Source organism: Microtus oregoni, unplaced genomic scaffold (genome assembly GCF_018167655.1).
Source record: "Microtus oregoni isolate MIOR12 unplaced genomic scaffold, Mior012 000023F_ref0000262, whole genome shotgun sequence".
Taxonomy (NCBI): Eukaryota; Metazoa; Chordata; class Mammalia; order Rodentia; family Cricetidae; genus Microtus; species Microtus oregoni.
Genome location: NW_024543082.1, coordinates 29,064,874 through 29,090,261, shown reverse-complemented (window position 1 = coordinate 29,090,261; position 25,388 = coordinate 29,064,874). Strand labels below are relative to the sequence as shown.

The window sequence follows — 25,388 nt, the reverse complement described above, 5'->3', positions numbered from 1 at the left end:
TAGAAAACAGAAGACAGACAGAACCAGAAACACATAAAGCCAGTAAAACTCACCAGATTCTGGGGGTCTATGGAATCTTGGATTTCCTGAATGAGCCCTGAAATGTTATGCACAATTTTCTGGTCCTCAAATCAATTCACAGAGCCAGATTTCTGATACAAATTATATAAGAGTTTTGAGTGTGAACTCCACCTCCACCACACGATTGCAGTGGGTGATGGAAGTGCTGATCTGAACCCAAATAAGGGGCAAACATTTAAAGGGGAAATGCAATGTTCATGGGAGGCCATGTCCTGTCATCTTGGGATTGGATGAGGAGTACCTAAGATAAGATAGTTCCTGAAACCATTGATCAGTTTTGAGGGGCAAAATCCTAACAAAGAGCTATAAATTACTGACAAGGTATCTTCAAGGACAGGATGCTTCCCAAGAACAACTGGACCTCATTCTTTTATGGCGCTGCTCCCTAGCTTCTTAATTAGCCATTTTTATGGTATCTGTTTAAATATTTGCTCTCATAGCACATTTCTGAAGCTGATATCTGCTCACCCCCAAGCTCATTACATTCCTTAAGATGAAGCCCCTTCTTTAAAATGGAGTTTGCAAAGTTAGATCCTCACAATAAAGGAAAAAAATAATTATGGTGGCTTATATTTACAGAACTTTTGTCCACTATTTTCAGGTTGCAACATGGTGGTATAGGCAGACATGCTGCTAGAGGAGTAGCCAGGTGTCTGACATCTTGCCTTGCAAACAACAGGAAGTGGTCTGTCTCACTGGGCATGGTTTGAGCATATATGAAACCAAAATTTCCACCTTCACAGTGACACACTTCCTCAAACAAGACCAAACCTATTCCTAAAAGGCCACACCTCCTATTAGTGCTACTCCCTTTAGAGGTCATTTTTTTCTAAACTTCCACATTTATAACCTTGATACCCAAAAATTTATAGATATAAAATCATGTAAAAATGCATTTAGTCAAACTTCAAAAGTCCCCATTGTCTATACAGTCTTGAGCTTACTTAAATGACTAAAGTTCAAAGTCTCTTCTGATATCCATGCAAGCTCTTAATTTTCATACCATGCAAAATCAAAATCAAATAGCAATTCAAGTAATTCCATATAATGACACAGGATATACATTACCATCCCAAAATGTAAGAAAAGGAGAAAAGCAAGGAAATACTGAACAAAGCAAGAATGAAAACCAAACTATACATCTTCATGTCAGATGTCAAATGTTCTCCAGATCTCCAACTCTTTTCACTTTTGTAGACTGAATCACATTTATCTTTCTTGGGCTGATCCCATATGTGTTAGCAGCGTTCCTTGACAGGTATTCTCCAACTATGTCATCTCCAAAATTTTGGGGTCTTCAAGACAATCCAAAATACACCTTCTTAGTTTCTTGCAATGGCATCTTTAGGCTATCATTCAGGGACACCCCTGATATATGCCTGACCTCTGCAGCTTTCCTTCATCACCCCTTGATTCTAAAACCGAAAACACATGACAGAAGTTTCCAAGTTGAGGCTGGAACATGTCACCCTTATTTAACTACATCTTCACCAGCTCTGTTTTTAATGATTTCCTTCACTGCCTAAACTTGGCTGTTCTGGAGCTTCCTTTGTTGACCAGTCTGGCCTTAAAACTCAGAGATCTACCAGTCTCTCCCTTCTGAGTGCAGGGATTAAAGGCCTGTACAACCACACTTGCTGTGGGACAATGTTTTTATCCTGTCTCTTGTATTAGTTTTAATATAATGCTGATTGTCCAGTAGCCAGGCATGAAGTAGAGGAAGGGCAATGTGAATTCTGGCAAGAGGGAAGTTTTAGTCTTCAGTCATGACCCAGATACTGAGCAAGCAAGATGTGACTGCTTCACCGAAAAAGGTACCAAGCCACATGGCTAACATAGCCAAAAATAATGGGCTAATATAAGTGATAAGAGTTAATAAGAAGCTTGAGCTACTAGGCCAACCAGTTTCATAATTGATGTAGACCTCTGTGTGCTCATTTGGGACTAAACAGCTGAAGGTGGTATGGCTAACATAGAGGGACCAGGTAGGACATAAACCTTGGTCAACACCCAACTGACCTTAAACTTTTATTTAATTCTTTTTCAAAATTTGGAAATTTAGCTGGGTGGGATCTTGCCCTAAGGTCTCTATTTCCTTTGTCCATGTTCCTATTATTATGACCCACTAAACAACACTTAAAGCATCCAGCTTTTTTTTTCTAATCCGTAGTCCCTTGGTTCATATACCTTCAAACAAAAACATTATCAGGCCTATTAGAACAATATTTCATTCCAGGTACCAATTTCTGCTTTACTTATACTTTCTATTGTTGTGAAAAGACACCAAGACAATAGAAACCCTTCTAAGGAAAAATATTTATTTAGAGTGCCTTATATTTTCAAAGGATTAGTCCACTATCATCATAGTACAACATGGTGGTGTGTAGAGAGATACAGTGCTAGAGAAGTTGCCCAGTGTCCTATATCTTGACTTGCCAGCAACAATAACACAGCAAGACCACACCTCCTCCAACAAGACCACACATTTCAGTAATGCTACACATTTTGGGGACATTTTCTTACAAACCACCACAGTCAGTGTTATTACTTAGGGCTTCTATTGCTGTGATGAAACACCATGACCAAAAACATGTTTGGAGGAAAGCATTTATATAAAGCTTACAATTTTGTAGCATTGTTCATCATAATGTAAGTCATGACAAGAATTCAAACAGAGCAAGAACCTCGAGTCAGCAACTGATGTAGAAGCCATGGACAGGTGTTGCTTACTGACTTGTTCCTCTTGACTTGTCATCCTGCTTTTTTATAGAACCCAGGACTACCAGCCTAGGGATGGCACCAAGAACAATGATGTATGTCCTCCATAAATTATTAATTAAGATAATGTTTTACAGACATTCCTTCAGCTTGATATTATGGAGACATTTTCTTAATTGAGTTTCCCTCCTCTTGGATGATTTTTCTAGTGTCAAGTTAAAATTATCCAAACAAATTGTGCTTGCTCTTTTCTTAAAAAAATTATGTTATCCAAAAACTATATGAAGAATCTAGGAATAACAGCAAATTTATAAACACGAAAACTGTAGAAACAGAGGCAGGCAAATCCCTTGAGCTCACTGGCCAGCCACATTAACTAATTTGAGTGTTCTTTGTCAGTGAGAGACATTGACTGGCTCAAGAAAACTAGAAGGATGCCTCCTGAGATATAATATTGAATGCTGACCTCTTGTCTTCATGCACACAAGCACACAAGTGAATTTACTCTAATGTAGATGCCTGTGCTTATGTGAAGGCACACACACACACACACACACACACACACACACACACACACTTCTTGGATACTTTTCATATATTTGATTTACTAATGTTGTTCATATGGTTGAGTCCATCAAATTATTTTATCACTCCAGTAATTTAAAAGTCGCACAAAATCACCTCTGAGAAACCCCTGTGACCTAAATCCTGGGAGACTAAGAGTCAATCTCACAGGCTTATGAGCACTGAAGAAGACCTCTTTAAATTCCACTTTCAGTCAAGCAGAAAACTTTGTCTCCCATATTTTCATTTTAACCTGAGGCCACATTGAGGGCAGGACTTGAGTAGCAGTGGCAACATTCTCTACATCAACTGCCAGAGATGTTTTTCTACACTTAGGTATACAAGGAAGAGTTAGATACAAACTATCTGCTTTAATCATACTTTCTGTCATAGCAGACAGGGATTATCTATGAGATTTTCACAGACTGACACATGGTGAGATTTACAAGCTACAATTTTGCCTGTTATGACTCTACAATAATTTACTATGTATCTTTCCAAAGTGTTTCTTGAGTGAAAAAATTTCATTATAATTGGTATGACTTTTAAAGTGGGGTTTTAAAAACATATTTATTATTATGACCATTTCAACTTTTATCTTAGTCTCTAAAATTAATATTCATGTTTCCTTTTATCTTAGTTTATATAATATGTCAATAAAATTGTTAGTTATTTTTTTGCCTGAGTATGATGTCACAAGCTTGTAGTCCCAGCACTTTAGAGGCAGGAACAGCAAGAGCAAGAGCCCATGGTCATCCTAAAAAGCATGGTGAGTTCACACTCATGCCCATCCTGGGCTACAAGAGACATAATTCATTAAAAGACCACTAAAAATAAAAATGAACTATTATTGTTTATAAACCCATGTGCAAAATCATTGATATGAAATTGTTTGTTCAATGGCAAATGGGTATCACATATGAATATTTTCTCTGGCTTTTTGATATCAGACTTAACAATTTTGTTCTTTCTACTTAATGTTTTATTTATCCAATTTAAGATTAACAAAAGTATGAGGAAAGAATTTCCTTATGTGTATGTTATTCATTTGGTTTCACATGTCATGCTATGTTTAGAAAAGAAGATTGCATTTGTGCTTGTTTTAGAACGATGACAATGCATTGTAGAGATCTAATTCTGTTGTTTCCTGATCTAAAGTATATGAGTAGATACTGAGTTTATGTTACATCAGAAGACATAGAAATAGTATTTGAATGTTTTAGACAACACTGTTTTGGCTTTGTTTTCTATTTTCATAAAAATGTTAAACTATTTCTCTTTACTCTAATTAAAAATTATTTAAGTAAACTTATTCTTCCTCTTAGTACAAATACATTATTATTTTATGCACAAATTTTAAGAATAACAATCTATAGATGAATACTATTCATATAAAAATTTGTATTTTACAGAAACTTGCATTGTATATACAGGACAGAATATGGACATTTTGTAAGCTGTGTCTTCTTGAGAAAAATAAGCTTAGGGGCTGGATTATTTATCTGAATGATTCACAGGAAAATTTCTGTGGATATGGAAGTTGCAATTTCAGAAGAATGAATTGAATTATAATTGTAAAAACATAGCAAAAGCAGCATTTTTAAATTTTACCCCCTTCATGAGCTTAGACTAAACAGGTAAGTTGTTTACAAATATCTCCCATAGACTAAATTCACACACATTTCAAACCATGTCATAGAATTATACTTCCTAAAACCATGTGTCATGGTATGTAATAGTTGATTAAGAAGTGTAAAGACTATATTATAGTACAGCTTCTGTTTTTCTCTATAATAGGTTCAAGTAGATGTAGTCAATTTGCTTGCAAAAGTGTTTGGCCATTGTTTTCTAAGTCTTACTTTTAATTTCACTCATGTACAAAATATATCTTCATCATATGCACACCTCACAGTCCTTCAGACCCTCACAGAGGACTCCATTGCATAACCTCTCAATTTCATGACTCCTTTTATAATTTTTTAATTGATTATTTATTTAGTAATAGTTTCCTTTGGATTAGTTCAGGTATCATAACAAAAGACATTATTTTATTTAAGAAAGGGTCACATTTTACAATACTGAGTTAAAATTTATATCATAACTCTTTAAAAATATCAATCTTTCATAGAGCTAGACACCTCACCATAGACATTTCTGTATTAAAAAGAATGAGTTAATCTAACTTAAGTGTTAATGCATTCTAGACATCAAAGAGAATTTGAAATATATCCAGGATTTCTAAGTTCATTTCCTGTTCCTTCATCAATTGGCATAACAGAGTGTTTGAGTAGGCTCTAGCAGATATGGTTAATCAATTATGGTTTTTCTGTCCAGAAGTAGAATGTGGTTTGGGGATGTCTTTTAAGACTACACATCAGGAAGCTGCTGGAGAATGAGAAAAACTGAAACTTTAAAGATGCACTGTTTCTTTCTTTACACCAAGCAGGTGGTTTTTATTTCTTATAATACAAACAAGACTATTTTGAATATTCAGTAATTTTTATCCATCACAATTCTTCCTGATCATCAACTGATAAATTCTCAATTTTGTTTTAAATATCAAAGGAATTAAGCAATAGAAGGGTGCATATCAATGCACATGCTTGCTCATAATATTGTAAAGTTTTTTGAAACAATTTTTCTCATTAATTACAGATTTAAATGGCAACAGAGAAGGCACAGTGGTAAAGATACTTGTAATCAAGACTGAAATCTGAGTTCACACCCCAGAACCTGCACAGTAGAGAGGTGTTATTCCTGCTAACTGTTCGCTGACGTCTACACAAAGACTAAAGCATTTTTGCCTGTGCGCGCACACACACACATCAAAGTCCATAAGCGCACACACATACATAAATGACTAAATACATGCATAAATAAGAGGAATTTTATCTTAAACTTTCTTGAGAATCATGCCAAATCAGACTATTGTAACAGAGTTCATCCTCCTGGGACTTTCACAGAACCCAAAAGTTCAGAAAATAATATTTGTTGTATGTTTGTTTGCCTATATTGCAACCATGGGAGGCAACATAATGATTGCAGTAACCATCCTCTGCAGTCCTGCACTGCTTGGGTCACCTATGTACTTCTTCTTGGCATTTCTGTCCTTCTTGGATGCATGCATTACTTCAGTCATTGCACCAAAGATGATTGCTGACTCCCTCAATGACAGCAAAACCATCTCCTTTGAAGGCTGTATGACACAGATCTTTGCTGAACACTTCTTTGCTGCAGTAGAAGTGATTGTCCTCATAGTGATGGCCTATGACCGCTATGTAGCCATTTGTAAGCCCTTACATTACTCTTCCATAATGAACTGGAGGCACTGTAGCACTCTGGTGGGGGTGGCATGGGCAGGGGGATTCTTGCATTCTATCATACAAATAATCTTCATGTTGCAGTTACCATTTTGTGGGCCTAATGTCATTGATCACTTCATGTGTGACTTGTTCCCATTACTGGAGTTGTCCTGCACTGACACTTATGTGTATGCCTTGCTAGTGTTTGCCAACAGTGGCTCTATCTGCATCATAATCTTTTCTATGTTGCTCATATCCTATGGTGTCATTTTGTTCTCTCTAAGAAATCACAATTCTGAAGGCCGATGGAAAGCCCTCTCCACTTGTGGATGCCATATTGCTGTTGTTATTTCATTCTTTGTTCCATGCATATTTATATATGCACGATGCACATCTGCATCTTCTTTCGAGAAAAAGGTGGCTGTATTTGATGCCATCATGACTCCATTGCTCAATCCTATGATTTACACTTTCAGAAATAAAGAAATGAAAAATGCCATTAAGAAAATGTGGAAAATATGAGATGTGGTCTGACAAAATTTAAAACTTTAAACTCAGCCAGGTGATGGTGGTACGTGCCTTTAATCCCAGCATTCGGGAGGTAGAGGCAGGCAGATCTCTGTGAGTTCAAGGTCAGCCTGGTCTACAAGAGCAAGTTGCAGGACAGACCCCAAACCCTATTTCAATATACCATTATAAAACTTTAAATTTACAAACTTTAATGTATAGAATAAAGAGGTCAATATTTACTTCAAGTTCTTTAGGATTTGTTCATTTTACAGAAAGAGATGTCACAATTCTATAAAGAAGGCATCATTACTGTAGGCTGAAACCTGTATTTATCTTGAAATTAATGTTTGCACTATCTCAGTTATGATAGCTTGAATGAGATGTGGCCTATAAGTATAGAGCATTTGAAAATTTGCTCTTCGGTGGTGGCTACATGCAGAGAATTAGGAGAAATTGACTTGAGGGAAAAAGTATGCCATTGGAGTAGTCTTTTAGGTTTCAAAAGTCTTGCAATTTCAAGTTCTCTCTTCCTCACATTTGTGTTTTAAAATATGATCTCCCAGTTGCAACAGTCACCTGCCACTTACTACCTCTGTTCCTTCATCATGGACTCTGATCCTCTGGTACCACATGTCTCAAATAATCACTTCCTTTTGAAGGCTGTTTTTGTCATGATGTTTAATTACAGCAATAGAAAGTAACTAATACATGAGTTTTTTTTATTTGAAAGTCTATATCTTGCTCAGCCTAGATATAGTAGGGAGGGCCTTGGAGCTTTCACAAAGCAATGTGCCTTACTCTCTCTGAGGACTAAATGGGGTGGGGTGGGAGGGTATGTTTTTCCTGGTAGCCTACCATTACAATCATAGATTATAATTAATTCATCTATAAACAAGCTGTCCTACATACTAAAGGAGCTTCTATGAATCCCCTGTGTAAATATTCGAGCTCCAGGATTCATGGATTCATGGCCACAGGTAGTTACAGAATCAAAATGTGGCTGTATCTTCTGTATCCACAAACTAAATATTTCAGTAAAACTAATTTTATATGTGAATGTGTACATGAATATACATGAATGTATTGGTATATACATAAATATTTATATTCATAGTTAAAATATTTGAGTACAGACTTAAGAGTATTACAAAGAACTAAGCACAGTTTTATTGATTGCCACATACATGATCAGACACAACTCTACATCTTAAAATCAATTGTAAGAAGGTGCATACATTTTCTTCAAAACAGCATTTATCTTTATATTCCTATGTCACTACTTCACCAGCATCTGGACTCTTTATCAACTTCCAAATTAAATCCAAGAAAACAGTGGTGTGAAATGAACCATACAGGTTCACAGGATAATCATCAGTTATAACAGACTAAGGATTACACTATATAATTAGCCTGCTATTCTTCAAAACTAAAGCAGGATGACTGAAGAACTACCACGAGTAAGGAGAACACAGGGCATTGTCCATGTGTAAAATATCATAATAAAACTCAGAATTTCTTACAATTACCATAGTTGAATAGGATTCTGTAAGAAATGGTGTACGTGTTTTGGGGGAGGGAATGAAGGAGGGGAAGTGCTGTAAGGATGTGTTGTAATGAGAGAAGAATAAATTTAAAAAATATATGGTAGTTTCTCTTTTGTTGTTGCAGGTATTTAGTAAGGTAGGGTTTTTCCCGGTAATAGCCCTAGATGATCAGAACACACTTTGTAGATCAGGCTGGCATCAAACTCACAGAAATCTGTCTGCCTATGCCTCCTGCATGCTGGAATGGAAGGCATGTGCCACAAGTCTGGCCTTCTGCTGTTCTTTATAATCAATAGTGTAATGTGAAATCCCACATATATACTCACAGGGACTCATGTATCAGATAATTTTTCTGTACAAAGAACACCAAAAAGAGCAGAATGTTCTAAGGAAAATGGGCCTCCTGGTAATTTAAAAATTAAGAAAATCTTAGCTTCATTTTCATGGTCTACTTAACATGGCCATTGAGGCTAAGAAAATTTTTCTCCCAGTAAAGCAATTGCCAAATTTTCAGTGAAAATCCACAGAAGAGAGAGTACAGTGTAATTAAAGGTTATGATCACAGGGGCTGTGATTTTAGACTAGAAGATAATCAGTGTAATACAAAGTGTAGTCTAAATTGAATCACAATTCTCTATAATGCAAATGGAGCCAACTAAAGAAATCCACAACTACTCAGAGTGTAGAAAACAACTGACTGTGTGGTGACCAATGCAACCTGATGCATCTGCAACATAATTAACAGAACTAAGATTTGACGAGCCCTGCAGAAAGCAGGGGAAAAATTATAAGAGGCAGAGAGTCAGGACATCTACCAGGAGAAAGTTATCTTCTATATAGTAGAAAGATAAATAATTTTTATATGGCTAAATTTATCATGTCTACAACTATTTCATATTCTTGTTAATGCATGCATAGTAAAGCAGTATGGCAGCTATCAATGTATATACATGATATCCTAAAAGTTTCAATAATTCCCTAAGTATGTTAATCTAAGATTAGAGCAAACAAATTGTAAAACATAAGTTTTAAGAAAAATTATTCATTTTCTTCTTTTGAGTGGGTCTGGGTCAAGTTGCAGTGTTGAGAACAAGAAATAGATATGACCAAAATATCCTATATACATATATGAAATTTTCAAAGAATAATATATATTTAAAGCTAAGCTCTAATGCTGGTGAAGAAGTGAACTTGCCAGAGAGGCACAGAACAACCACTTCCTTCTTTCATGTCCTTTATCTAGGCTACCAGTAGAAAATGTGGCCTGGATTATAGTTGGACTGCCCCACCTCCAATGACCTGGATAAATGGTGGGTCTTCACACTTAGAATGATTTAATCAGAAAAAAATTACTCACACATGTACCCAGTCACTGGAGATTTACTTAATTCCAACCAAGAATAACCATCACACCAACCATTTGTAACTCTAGGTATTTAACTCTTGTCTTTAACATGGCTAGAACTGCACACACATAGAATACATGTATATAAGCAGGAAAAGCATTTGTACATATAATAATGTAAACATAAGTAAACATTTTTTAATGTATTTGTGTCACTGTCTGAATGTTCTCCTGTCTTGAAAGTTTCTTCACCGAATGAATTAGTTTATCATAATGAAATATTATTTCATTATTATTCTCATAAATAGTTATGATTAATATCTTGGCTGTCAACTTGACTATATCTGGAGGTAACCTAAATTTTAGAAGCTAAGTATATCTGTGTAGGATTTTCTTTGATTAAATCATTTGAGATGAGAAGACCTACCTTAATTCTAGGCCACACCTAATCACTACTGCAATGGTAAATATGAAGCCAGATTCTGGAAAAATACATCATGTGAATGGCTCATACATACTAGGAATTTTTTGACTAATGTTTCAGTCTTCCATATCCATCCCCAAATCACTTTTAAAAGGTAAAAAAAAACACATTATTATGTTTAAGAAAGAAAGAATCAAACTTCTTGTACCAAGTTTATGTATCTGTTAATCTAATTCTTATCCAGAGAACTCTATTCTAAATAAGGACACATTCATGTGTCTCACAGGGCAATGGTGAAGTCCATAATATCTGGCGGTCATGACAACAGGAACTGAAGGGAGCTGGTAATGTTGCATTCACAATAAAGAATCATAGTGATAAACAGCTCAGAGAACAAGACTGCCCACTTTTCAGGTGACCCTTCCCTGTCAACAAGTCAAGATAAATCAAATAGAGATAAATCCTCACAGGCATGCCCAGATGCTAGTCTAATCAAAAATTTCCTCACATGTGTTTCTGGAGACTAAGCAATTTGATTGTTCTAAATCCTGTCCAGCTAACTGTTCACACTGACCATCACAGTATTTCTCATGCTACCTTACTATATTGAACAGTAATAGAGAGAAGATATACTTGTCTTATACTTGAATTAGTCGGAATGCCTAAAATGTTCTCTCTTTCAATACCTTGTTCTCAGAACTCGTATGTCTCTTGATTTATGAGAAATTCTTGACTCTATGGACTTTGTTAGCCTGGTATATGCGTAAGTTTCAAGTACCCAACATTTTAGTGGTGGTGGAATTGATGACTCAGGTCAGTACACCAGTGTCTACTTAGGGTTTCTGTTACTGAAGTGAAACAGCATGACCAGATGCTACTTTGGGAGAAAGGGTTTATTTGACTTAAATTTCAGCATTGTTGTTTATTACTGAAGGAAGTCAGAAAACAAACTCAAACAGGGAAGGATCCTAAAGGCAGGAACTAAAGCAGAGGCTTCCGTGGATCCAAGAAAGAGACCTGAGCTTGAGAGCTCACTGCACACACTGACCATTCACTATATGATAGATCAGATGCATATTCTCTCAATGATATGGCAATTTGTTGGAAAGGAGCTTACACAGTGTATTTTCTTTTTATTCTTTTCTTTTCTTTTCTTTTTTCTGAAATGGGGTTTCTCTGTAGATTTGGAGCTTGTTCTGTGACCAGCTCTTGTAGACCAGGCTGACCCCAAACTCACAAAGATCCATCTGCCTCTGCCTCCCGAGTGCTGGGATTAAAGGCATGTGCCACCACTGCCCGGCTCACAAAGTATTTTCAACTTTCCAGAGATGAAAATAGTCATCCAATGATACTACTCCCAACTGCTTTTTCTTATTGAAGGCTAAAGACTACAACTTTCAGTTGCCCAGGTTTGTATGCTCCTTAAGGATATCATTTAAGACTTTGTGAGTGATGTGAGGATACACAGGGGCTAGTGACACATTATGTCTTGCATTGCTTTTGGTCAATCCATCATTTGTCACCTCCAAGAGTATCACAGAGCCATCCCATGAGCCAAACTGCAAGAGTATCATTGACACAAGCAGTAGAAAAGATCCAACTCTTATGTCCATCATCACCTCCACCACACATGCAGGATCTAATGTGGACAGTCAACAGAATGCAAGACTAAGTTTCCTCCTCCTGTGTCTAGGAGTGTTTAAAAGGATTTAGCTCAATGGCATGAATACTACAGCCCTGCTGAGTCATACCTCTAGGATCAGGTCTTTCAGAATGGGAATCTTGGTGATCTGTCTTGTCTGAACATCCACTACAAAGAGCATATTAATTTTTTTTTTGCCATACACGCTTGCCTATGATTCAACCACTGAGAAGCAAGCACTTTATTAAGGGTCCTAAGGTGAAATTCTCCTTCAGAAAGTTGTGTGCATAATCATGTAATACCCAAAAGGAGTTAATCTCATTCTGCATCCTGATTTCCTAGTTCTTCATATAGTACCCTAAGGAGGTCTTCACTGGGTGAAATCTTTTTTTTTTAATATTTATTTATTATGTATACAATGTATGCCTGAAGGCCAGAAGAGGGCGCCAGACCTCTTTACAGATGGTTGAGAGCCACCATGTGGTTGCTGGGAATTGAACTCAGGCTTCTTAACCACTGAGCCATCTATCCAGCCCCCTGGGTGAAATCTTTTGTTTTGCTCAGTGAGTGTTCCCAGCCAAATAGCAGACCCTGAACATCACTCCAGCTCCAGGCCAGGCAAGTGATTTCTGCTTCCTGCTAACAGTTTTCTGGCCATAGTAGACAACTCCTACGTATTCAGACAGACCCTTGGAGCTGAGGAAGCAAGGCGTAGCAAAGCTACAGGTCATATGCTGGACTCCTCCTCTTTCCGTTCCCCACCACCAACTCCCACGCCTTGCATGCTTTCCCAAACCTGGCCCAGAAAATGGTCTGGATCCCCAGGAGCGACAGCTCATCAAATAAAGACACATAAAGAGAATGAGGGATGGGAAAAGGAAGGGAAGAGGGAGGCAAAAAGAAGATACAAGCAGCTTTCTTACCACCGTGTCTGGAAAACCATCAAACAGTTTTAACGTACTGTTTTATGTACTCTTGTCACTTTAACACACTACAGGAAATGCAGAACTTAAACGATGTATAACACTAACAACAAAACCCATGACTACTATATGAATTCTGAGAACTGTATTCTCAGAAACATAGCTTCTAGAATAAATGAATTCAAGAAACAAGGTTTATTTTCTTTAAATATAATTTTATACACGTGACCCTACATGAAATAATCACATGGCATGAATTATATCTTATAACAGGTAATATTTCCTAGGTAATGATCAGCAATCAAAGACTCACATTTCTGTATCCATGATTCTCATTTTAAACCATTCTTGGAAATTTTCTGTCTGTTTTTCTTAGTTATCCGTTATCTGTTTTTGTTAGAAAACACACTAATAACAATGTATGAAAATGTATTGTGGCTGAGAGTGTAATACATGTTTTAAACAGTTTAAAAATTACTAAAAACTTTAAAAATTGAAACATGCAATTAAAAAGAGACAGAGCTGTCTACAAATGAGGAAATATATACAATAGTGTTTGGTGTGTGTATAATCATTCCAATAATTGATCCAGTATTCCACAAATTTCTATCGATGTAAAATCCCCTCTCGTGTTTAATCCCTGCACTGCAAAAGCAGAGTGTGGCATATCTGTGAGAGTTTGAAGTTATTTGGATGTGCACAGTCAGACAAGGATATATAGTGAGACCATGTTTGAAAAATAAATGGCATATTTACACATTAAATTTGAAAAATAATGTAAGGTTCCTAAATATGTATTTATAGTTTATGTAATCTCAATGTCACAAAGAAACCTATATTCTCCTGGAAAATTCTCAACATGGGTTTTTCTTCCAATTTCAAGACACATTTATTCCATAAATCAATTTTTCTTAGACATTCTAATTGCTAAATCTTTCCAATATTTCCTTAAGATTTCTTAGAGTATAGACATCAACTAACTTTAAATTTTTTATTATTTTTAAACCTTACTATTTAAAAATATTTGCACAAAAACCTAAAACATTGTATTCCAAAATTAACCAGACCCCAGATGCATATAACTCAAGTGTTTTGAAAGAGGATAGAGTCCTATTTGTTTTTAATTCTTAGTTATAATTCTGCCATTGACTTTTTTATTGGTGGATAAGTGTATAAATTATATTCAATAAAGAAACTCTGAAATTTAATGAGAAGTTTCACAGCATCCTTTCTAAATGTCATTTTAACTGTGTAATTTTTCATTAAAACTGATTCTAACTTTCATTATAACAATCTTATTCTTCAATTCATAGTAAAAGTATATTGCAAAAAAGTATGATATTGCAAATGGATTTCCTCACATACAGTGTTAATGTACCCTCTATAGAATTGTGTCATGCACTTACATATAAAGGTAATCATGAAAGACTTACATAAGAAATTATAGATTTTCCCTGTTCTTTAAATTAAGATTGCTAAGAATGATTTGTTTGTGCATGTTTACTTGAGTGCTTGTGTGTGTGTCAAGGGGCTTGTATGTGCAGGTGTGTAATATTTGTAAACATATAAAAGCTCTGATACCCATACATGTTCCAGCAGAGACTAAATGATGTGTTGATATATATGTGTATTCCTTTCTACCGCCATTCCTTGAGAAAAGGATTGTGATGGAGTCTTGAGATAGCTGTGTTATTTAGAGAAGAGTTTTCAGTTTGTCCATGGGAACTGCATGGTTCCGATTCAGCAACAGTGGTTTAAGGTTGATCCACCATGCCTTGCTTTGGACATGAGAGCTAAGAATACAAACAAAAGTCTTCATTCATACTCAGCAAGTACTTTTATTCACTGAGCCATCTCCTCAGTCCTTAAGTACGCTGTTTTAATATTTATCAGAAACCACCATCAGTCTCGTCCACATTTTTCTGACAGCACTTATCATTTCTTTATTCCTGAAAGTGTACACCATAGGATTGAGCAATGGTGTAAGGACATCTGTAAATACAAACACATTTTTCTCAAAAGAGAATGGAGATGTAGGTCGGGCATATATTAATATACAAGGTACAAAGAAAAAAACGACAACAGTAATATGGGATCCACAGGTGGACAGAGCCTTACGTCGTCCTTCAGAACTGTGACCTCTCAAAGAGAACAAAATGACACCATAAGAAACAAGAAGAAATGAGAATATAATGATGCAGATAGAGCCACTGTTGGCAAACACCAAAATGACAAAAATGTGTGTGTCAGTGCAAGCAAGTTTCAGCAATGGGAACAAGTCACATATGAAATGATCAATGACATTGGGTCCACAGAAGGGCAATTGCAAAGTGAAGATAATTTGTATGATAGAATGTAAAAATCCTCCAGCCCAGGCCACCCCCACTAGAATACCACAGAGCCTCCTACTCATGATTAAAGAGTAGTGTAAGGGCTTGCAAATGGCCACATAGCGGTCATAGGCCATAGCTGCCAGAACGATCACCTCCACTGCAGTAAGAAAGTGCACAGCAAAGACCTGTGTCATGCAACATTCAAAGGAGATCGTCTTCCTCTCATAAACCAAGTCTGCAATCATCTTTGGTGTGACAACAGAAGAGACACATGCATCCAGGAATGATAGAAGAAGTACATAGGGGATGCCAACAGAGCAGGACTGTAGACAATGGTCACCACAATTATCATGTTGCCCACAAGGGTTGCAAAATAGACCAGTGAAAATATAACAAATGATATTTTCTCAATTTGGGGGTTCTGTGAAAGCCCTAAGAGTATAAACTCATTGACAAAACTCCGATTATGCATTATTCTACAAAGGCATTGAAAGGAGAATGTATTCATGAATCTGCATTCATAAACCTCTCTCTGTATATTACAAGTTTACAGTATCAACATCATCAATATAGTGTATCTTTATGTAAAATTATATTTAATGATTTTATTACATTCAGAACAAAGTAGTACATCTTTTAAAAAGTATCAATAGATCTTACATAAAATTGCCAAGTGGTTTTGGTGGCATACACCTTTAATCCCAGCTTTTAATTGGGAGGTAGGGGCAGGCAGATCTCTGAGTATACAATGTTCTAAGACAACAGGGCTACCCAGAGAAATATTGTCTTGAACCCCCTGCTCAAAAAGAAACAAAAATACATATAATTGAGATAAAATTATTGAATAACTTAATATAGTAATAATTTTTAAATATTTTTTTGATTAAACCATATGTGTTAGAGAAACCATGAATTTTCACCTTTTTTCTATCTCTAAAGCTTTCTGGTAGTAAAATATTGAAAATCAGTTGGAAACTATACCTTAATAATAAACCAACATCTACACTTTACTAATCATGTCTGCCATCTGCATTGAGAAGGTATGGCTGGTCATCTACAGCGAAGAATTGAAGTTCCATCTACCAATAGAAGAAGAGATAAAATGTACTTTGAAAAACCTGAGAATATTTTAAGTTTTGTCTCAAAACATGAAGTATATTAGAATTCAAATCAAGTAATTTGTTCTATAAAACACTGAAAGTTCTGCACAAGAGTAACTACCATTAATATGATGTTCAAGAAAAAAATGTTGAAAATTTATTTTAATTAATCAATGTACATGGTGACCAGAAGATATAAAAATGATGTTTTTGTCATAATGACTAATTGGAGTTGAAAAATTAAACTGGGTGGGACTCAGGCTCACTATCCTAAGGATTAACAAGGTAAAGAGTGAGTTTTTTTTTAAAAAAAAAAAACGGCGAGATTTCAGAATAGATGTGGTCTTCGTGCAGACTCCCTCTATCTATATTGGTACTGCATCCATTGTCCAAGTGTGAATTAGGCAGTTTAATAAAAGCAACAAGGTAAAAGATAGATGATTAAAACATGATGAACCAATAACCTGTATGAAAATTGGCAAATATGATATAGTATGAGGAGAGATATTTATATTTTAAATATTTAGAGTCCTGAGATTCAATTACGCACCAGATATTTAACAATTTGACCTAGTTTAGAAAAATATACTTCTATAAAAATATGGTTTGACATTCAGATAAATTTAGTAAAAAACATATTCATTATTAGCTTACTTGTTCAACTACAATAACTTTAAGGAGACTCAAATTAGACATTCTAAAAACATTTCTAATGATATTGCCCTTACAATCCTAGGACTAATTTACTTACTTGTAAACTCAATTGCTTCATGTAGATCATATGGCAAATTTTGCAGCTCTTGAACTCATTTTCCCAGGAAGTCAGAGTTTTAAAAGGTATTCTTATCTTCTCTTCAGTATAACAAAAATGTTTCACTAGATATATTTTTCTGTGTGAATATCTGTATGAACACAAGGCATAGATATAAATACATACATGTATATGTGTTAATACATATTTTAAGTAAAATGTATCTATATAGAAAAAAGTGGTGATTTTAATAACTCAAATTTACAGAGTACAGATACATTGCAGTTGTAGTAGCAATAGAAGAAAATACATACAATTACTTTGAAACAACCACTCCCACAACTACTTTTATGACGTTCTTAGGGTACTCGCTAATATCTATAATGGGAACTCTGTTTCCAATCACAAGTTACAACCAAAGAAAAAAATTAAAAAAAACCCCTACAGGATCTCTGGGTCACTGGATCAGGCAGTAATCATTTAAGACAGACAAAAATGGTCACCACATAATTCATCAGTTTTAATTGTGTGCTAAACTGAAATGAGTAAGGAGATTGTGGCAGATGGTGTCTAAGTATGAAATATCAGGACAAGGGACTGGAGAGGTGGCTCAGAGGTTAAGAGCACTGGCTGCTCTTCCAGAGGTCCTGGGTTCAATTCCCAGCAACCACATAGTGGCGTGGCTCACAACCATCTGTAATGAAATCTGGTGCCCTCTTCTGGCATAGAAATGTACCTGCACAAGGAACATTATATACATAATAAATAAATTTAAAAAATATCAGGACAAAATTCAGCATTTCTTAGAATGACAATACATGGAAATAAAAAAAATACTGCTCCAGATTCTTAATTTTTTTCTTTTCAGATTTAGACCTCTTTCTCAGGACAGGTCAGGTTACTTGATGATTCAAAAATGTAATAAACATAGGGACATTCAAAGGTCCTTGTGAAAATCACATCAAACTAATAATGTAAGCAAAAATGTAGGAGGAGTTATTGAGTGTTAAGAAAAGGGGAATTCAGATAATGATAGAGAGCAAGTAAGATTATTATATATGGAATCCTATTTTTTTCCCCAAAACCAAAGCTACTGTTTTTCTTCCTATTTTTTTCACAGTGCAAAATATTTGGTTTTATTAGTCGTGGTGCAATATGATAGTTTTAATGGTTCCAGTGCAAAGCATGGTCTAATGCTCTTAATTGGTAGTGAAAGGCTCAAGTTCTGTCCTCACTCACAGACACTCATATTTTACAGCAAAACCGCGTGGAAGTTCTCAAGGTAAACAAAGGCCAATATTAACTTTAAAATTAAGTAAATGCTAGCATAATCTTTTATGTTTACTTAAGATGCCCATTAATTCTGATAGAAACAAAATGGTCATTTTCAGATAGTAATTTTCTAAATTTGCTGTTACAAAGTCAGCAATGGATAATTCAGTGTAGTCACTATAGTTTATAACCACGAGTTATGATTTCATATTATTGAAAAGATCATAAGCCTAAACAGAAGCTACAACATAATTTATTCCTATAAAATAAAAGGCTTATACTAGAAAACTGAGCTAAATACACATAAAAATCTCTTATTTGGTTAAGGCTAATATATCCCTGTTTATTTCATAGTCTTGCCAAAGAAACTCTTATTAAAGCCCTGTGGCAGTGGCAGTTTCAATTTTGGAGATCATCAGATCTCAAATCTTATGACACTACACACAACCAAATTTGTTTTTAATCATATTCTAAAAAACCATAATTCAAAAATTACTTGTGACTATTGATGTCAACATTATTTTAAGAGATTCCTACACAGCCAAACTGGAATGAAATACTGAATCAATGTTTTTCATAAATCACATTATAGAGTAATCCAGTTAAAATGAAATGGATTCACTCATTCGATACATTTAGAAGACATATTAGAAATTATTCCAGAATCCTATTGGCAATTCTGAAATACTAATACAGTTCTCAAATTGTACTTTGGAAATAAAATGAGAGGAGAGAATTTTGCAATAAAGTAACACACTGTCAAAAAATGCAATACTATGAAAAATATTAAAAAGTTAGAAATATGGAAAACATTCATGAAGTATGTAACATGACAATCAGAATCTAACAACTCACTACCTTGTACTAGTGTAAATAAAACATTAAAAATAAAAAATAAAATATTTTAATTGTTTGGTGTTAAAGCTGGCAAAATTGATTTTTATTTTTAGAAGTTAAAACATAATATATTGTCTAGAACGGAATGGTAAATATGTTATACTTTATTTGTAACAAATACTTTGCTATCATCAAATTACTTAAAATTAAACATCAACCAAAGCCTACAACGCAGTTTTCCTTTAAATTTATAATAAAGGATGTGAGCTTTACAAAACATCCACCATATTAACAAAAGTAGAAGTAATGGGCTAATGCAACACAATTCCATACTGTTTTTCACTATGATATGTCTATGAAAGGCCACACCATTGACTCATCCATTTCAATTTCCAATACTCTTTGATTTTAGATCTATATTCTTATGTGTGAACTAAATCATTTTCTCTGCCATTCTCCTGAATATTCCATAACACTCTTTTCTCTAACAGTCATGCATTCAAAAATTCTGTAACTATCTGAACTTTCTTGGGACCCTCAGACCCAGAACTGTGAATACTGAGCCATGTTCTGAGCAGTGATGATGGGAAGAGATCTCCCCAGCTCTACCACCCACACAACCTACTATTCCCTTTCTATTCATTTTGACAGGAAAACTAATTATTGCACCAAAGTATCTACAAATATTTAAATTTTTTTGTTAACTGTGAAGTATACATAATGCTCAAAACTATGAAATATATGAGAATTCTCACCATACGTAAATATTCCTAAATGGATTTTAAAAGAACCATCATTTAAAAGAGACATTAATAAATTAAGATCCTATTTGAAATTCCTTCAATGTCAAGTTCCACAGATTTATCATATTATTGATCTATTATATACCAAGCAAAGATTGATTTCTTATATTTGTAGCTGAGCTAATTCCTCCCCATGACGCTGTGGAACACAGCTGTTCAGTTTTCCAACCATTTCTCACTCTGAGCAGTGGGACTCTGCTACATTCCCTGACTGGCTCAACGTTTCTTTTATTTCTGGCATGTAATGGAAAGGATTTTGCTCTGTTCCCTTCATGCCCTTCCGGATGGGTTTCTGAAACTTGTGGCTATCTTGGTTTTTAGTTCATCATAAAAGACAGGCCGCACCAGAATTATGAGCACTTATGATGTTCAGAGCTTCAATCACTCAAAATACTGGGCATCTATGAGGTAGAAACCTTATGCTTATTGGAACTCAGAGGAACACAGTTTGACTTTTTGACATCCAGTGTCCTTCGTTAAAACAGGTTTGAGGATGCATTTCTGGAAATGGGATATTTTTATACTTGATCTGAATAACAGTCTGTGGAATGGGAGCACTTTCATTCACCATGTTTCTAGGTCAAAAGTCTATATAAAACCACAAAAGCCCAAAATTCTTCCTTCCAAAGTGACTATCACATTTTGTTTGCACTAGTACATAAGTGATCATTTATTTAGAAATATAAACTATTATTGCAGATAGATATGGAGAGAAGAAGAGAATTAAGAAGGTAACCAAGTAAGGAAGGAAGCATAAGAAAGAAGAAAAGATTTTGTCCTCTAGTAAATGATATTTGAGCACTGTCAATATTTGAGCAGTTTCTATTTGTGAAGTGTTATTCTTTGGGCTCCTCATGTATTACTGCATATGCTCCTGGAATCATCAACTTTGTTCACATTTTGATGAATTTAAAAAAATCTGAGCATCAGAATTTATGCAACTCTCTCAGGGACAAATAGTTATGAAGTGAAAACCTCATGGTTGTATTATCAGTAATCTGTCAAGAATATCCAAGATTTAAATAAATATCACAAGTTGGACTCATTTCTGATAATTTAAAAGGGTGCCTTATGAGTCTCATCATATGTCAGTTCTAGAAATATTCTGAAGATATATGCTTCCCATTCTCTATTGCACAGTGACCATCAGTCTTGACTAAGATTCTCTACTGTTTTCATCTCTTCCTTCCACATCCAAGGAAGAGCAAAAGAACAGCTGTCAGTGAGAGTAGAAAGCATTAATTACCTTTGTGTCTCAAATGCTGTATTTATCATAGTTGATGAGAAAAATATACATGAAGGAACCAAAATTCTTCCTTCAGTGTATCCAGAATTTAAACATGTTTCCCTGAGACATCATGAATTTGTAAGAGTGATTCCTAGTGCCCTTGGGTTTTATAAAATGCCTGTCCTAATGGGATTCTAAGACATACTGGCCTGCATGTTTTCAATTATGGCAGAATTCATAATGCTTTTATGTACATCCAAACTTATTTTGTGTTCTAAAAATTACAAAAAGATTTGATTGGTCATGTTTTTGTATACAATCTTTTTCAGACACAAAACACAATTTTATAATGAATGGAACACAATGCCTCTGATATTTAACTAAAATTTTTCTTTTCACAAGGAATATTTAAATCAATCTGTCAGGAAAATATTCACTGTTTTCAGAAACATTAACAAAGATTTTCTTTGAAGAAAAAATGATATGCATATATATGGTTTTATATTATATATGTATGTAAGAATTACTACTAATGTATATATTAATTTCTCTAAGAATTTTTGTTTTACTATTATGAGTTTTTGACAATGTCATATGAGTACACATGTATTATGATCATATTGATCACATAACTGCTTCTTCTTCCCATTTTGCAGATATACTTCTTGCAATTACCTCCTTCTATATTGATATTCATTCAATGACCAATGAGTTATTTGTGGTCTCTCATATGGACATGGATGGAAAATTATGACTGGACTATTGGAAACTTACTGGCGACTATGCACATGTAGATGCCTTTATCAGTATCCATTAAATTCAGGAGGGAAGAAAACTCTTGAGTCCTTCCTCTATATAATTTACTGAAATATTGAAGAGTAAATTTTGTGCCAGTGTTGTTCAGGGACCATGAACTAATGCTTGTTAATGATTAAAATGGCCATATTGCACCTAGCAGAGAATGTATCATAGTACACCTCACCATTCCCTAAGTCTTATTATATCTTACCCTGTCAGTTCCTTTTCAATGGTAGATTCAATGCCCTAGACACAGTTGTCTTCATGCCTATGCAAACCAATACCTTGTTGACAATGCTTTAAGTCTCATTTTTTACCAGCTTGAAATATGATGTGGGATTCCCCTCTGTATGCTGTAACTATGTTTTGTTACCATTTGTTAATAAAGAAGCTTCTTTGGACTATGGTAGGGCAAAATAGAGCTAGGCAGGAAAACTAAATTGAACGCAGGGAGAAAGAAGGTGGAATTAGGCAGAGGCCATGCAGCTGTTGAAGGAGAAAGATGCCAGAACATTAATGGTAGGCCACAGCCTCATGGTGATACACAGATTAGTAAAAATAGGTTAATTTAAGATATGAGTTAGGTAGGAAGACACCTGAGCTATTGGCCAAGCAGTGTTGTAGTTAATATTGTTTATGGGTGATTATTCAGGTCTGGGTGGTTGGAAAATTAAAGCACTCTCTCTTTTTACAGAAATATAGTCTTATATTCCAGTTCTACAACTTGATGTCTTGTGCACGCTACTCCAATGAAAGACAATCCTAGGCCGTATTCCATAGAAAAGTAATTCCTTCAGCTACATTTCTCAGTTCATGTGTTCCTCTACCAGTTAGGGCCACAGATCACAAGACATTTGATGGGTGGGAATTTTCTCTAATAACTATTTTTCTAATATCCTAGTTAAGAGCAGAGTTTTTCTTTGGAAGAGAGACATATTTATGACAAACACCTTATTCTTTTCCCCTTGGAAACTACATATTTTAAAATAACCTTTCGGTTCATAGTTACATTTGTAAAAAATACAGTGGACATGGAGAAATGTAGTGAAAAATAAATATAGTGCAGACACAATGCCCCCCTGTACTGAAATTTCTTCTGCTGAATAAACTAAACCGTCATCTTCCACGTCCTCATGACACAGGCATGAGGAAGTCAGATTCTTGAACAACATGTAGAACAAACAGACACCAATATGGAAGCTCAAGAGCCAATGTACCACTACCCATATTTCTTTATGCATTCTGTGGTCTAAGTTTCCACAGGAAATGTTCACTGAACCTTGATTTCATCCTACTCAGGCTTTTACACGTTGAAACCACGGTTTCATTTTAAAGGTCCAAACACACATTGTTTATTTTTACTAGAACAATAGCCCCACTTCTTGCATCAATTTTACCTGCTGGGTTTGATATTGATATGTAAAGACTTATTCCTATTTTGAATAATGACAAATACTAAAAATGTTGACTTTAGACACTGAAAAAAATTTACCTTTTATTTTATTTGTTAGATGATATGAATGGTGTTTATGGTGGAAGAACAGATCTATGTAATGTATATGTGAATTTGAGTAATCTGAAGAAATCAGATATCAACATGATTTGCTTGTTAGTTTGGTTGCTACTGTTTTTTTCCTGTTTTTACATGCCAACTGAAGTCCTCCCTCCTTCAGCTCTACCCATCCATGTCATTCACTGCTCCTCCATTGTTTTTCTGCAGATATAGAATGTTATTCCTTGAATATCAGCCAACAAAGTTGTATTAATTAGCTGTCTGGGCTGCTTCTCTTCTATTAAGACTGGATGAGGCGCTGGAGAAATGGCTTAGAGGTTAAGAGCATTGCCTGCTCTTCCAAAGGTCCTGAGTTCAATTCCCAGCAACCACATCCATCACAACCATCTGTAATGGGGTCTGGTTCTCTCTTCTGGCCTGATGGCATACACACAGACAAAATATTGTATACATAATAGATAAATAAATAAATGAATGAATAAAAAAAGACTGGATGAGGCAGTGCAGATGGAGAAATAAGTCCTAAGACCAAGTGTCAGAGTCAGAAACAGCCCTACTCTCACTGCCAGAGTTCCACAAGAAGGTCACATTACATAATTGTGATATAAATGCAGAGGCCCTAAGTGAGTCCCATACAGGCTCTCAGGTTGTAGGTTCAATCTCTATGAGGCCCTATGACCCCAGGTTAGTTGTTTCTATTTTGTGTGTGTGTGTGTGTGTGTGTGTGTGTGTGTGTGTGTGTGTGGTGTCCTAGACCCTTCTGGCTCCTAAAATCTCTCTTTCCCCTCTTTGATAGATTTGTTGGAGCTCTGCCTAGTGTTTGACTGTGGTCTCTGCAGCATTTGCTGGGTGAAGAATTTCTGATGATAGTTGAATACCAATCTATGAGAACAGCAAATATCATTAGGAATAATTTCATTTCATTTACTTTTTCTGTTTCGTCAGTCATGGTTGGTTTTATCTTAGCTCTCTGGGGTATCCTGTCTCTGGGTTTTGGCCCTCATGGGTGAGCTTCCTCTCAGCATAAGGTTCTGTTGTTGCACCCATCACTAGTTAGTCATTCCTACAGCTTCTGTCCCATCTTTACCCCAGCACATCTTGTACACAGGAAAACTATAGGTAAGAGTTTATGAGCTGGGATATCAATGCTTCCACTGAAAGTCTTGCTTAATTACAAGAAATGTCCAGTTCAGGCCTCTCATCCACCATTACTAGAAGTCTTAGGTAGGGTCACCCTCATAGATTCCTGGTAGATTTCATTACACTAGGTTTCTAGTTCCTCCCAGAGATACTGCAGTTGCCCCTCCTAGTACTTTTTTCCTCCATCATCCTCCACCTGGTCCTTACTGTTCCCATCCTCATTTCCCCTTACAGCCCCCACCACTGCACACACACAAGTGACAGCTCATGCTGGAAAGGAAGTGGAGCAAAGGGACACTCCTCCACTGCTGGGGAGAGTGCAAACTTGTATAGTCACTTTGGAAATCAATATGATGGTTTCTCAGAAAATTGTGAATTGATCTACCTCAAGACTCAACTATACTACTCTTGAGCATAAGCCCAAAGGATGCTCAATCACACCAAAAGGACACTTGCATAATGATTTGTAAAGTAGCTTCATTTCTAATAGCCAGAATCTGGAAACAATGTAAATGTCTCTCACCCAAAAAAATGGATAAAGAAAATGTTGTACATTTACA

The 25,388-nt window shown here is 35.5% G+C and overlaps 1 protein-coding gene and 2 pseudogenes across 1 annotated transcript; 1 reads left to right on the top strand and 2 right to left on the bottom strand.

The window, feature by feature from the left end:
* The first annotated feature begins 3,601 nt into the window (after window positions 1-3,601).
* LOC121461646 (olfactory receptor 4C15-like) lies at window positions 3,602-7,187 on the top strand. The gene is made up of 2 exons (XM_041672732.1): window positions 3,602-3,621; window positions 6,266-7,187. The coding sequence occupies exon 2, from the start codon at window positions 6,276-6,278 to the stop codon at window positions 7,185-7,187; it is 912 nt and encodes a 303-aa protein (XP_041528666.1). The 5' UTR covers window positions 3,602-3,621; window positions 6,266-6,275.
* A 4,282-nt stretch (window positions 7,188-11,469) lies between these two features.
* On the bottom strand, window positions 11,470-12,861 carry LOC121461645 (annotated as a pseudogene).
* A 2,071-nt stretch (window positions 12,862-14,932) lies between these two features.
* Window positions 14,933-15,858, bottom strand: LOC121461863 (annotated as a pseudogene).
* Between the last annotated feature and the right edge of the window lie 9,530 nt (window positions 15,859-25,388).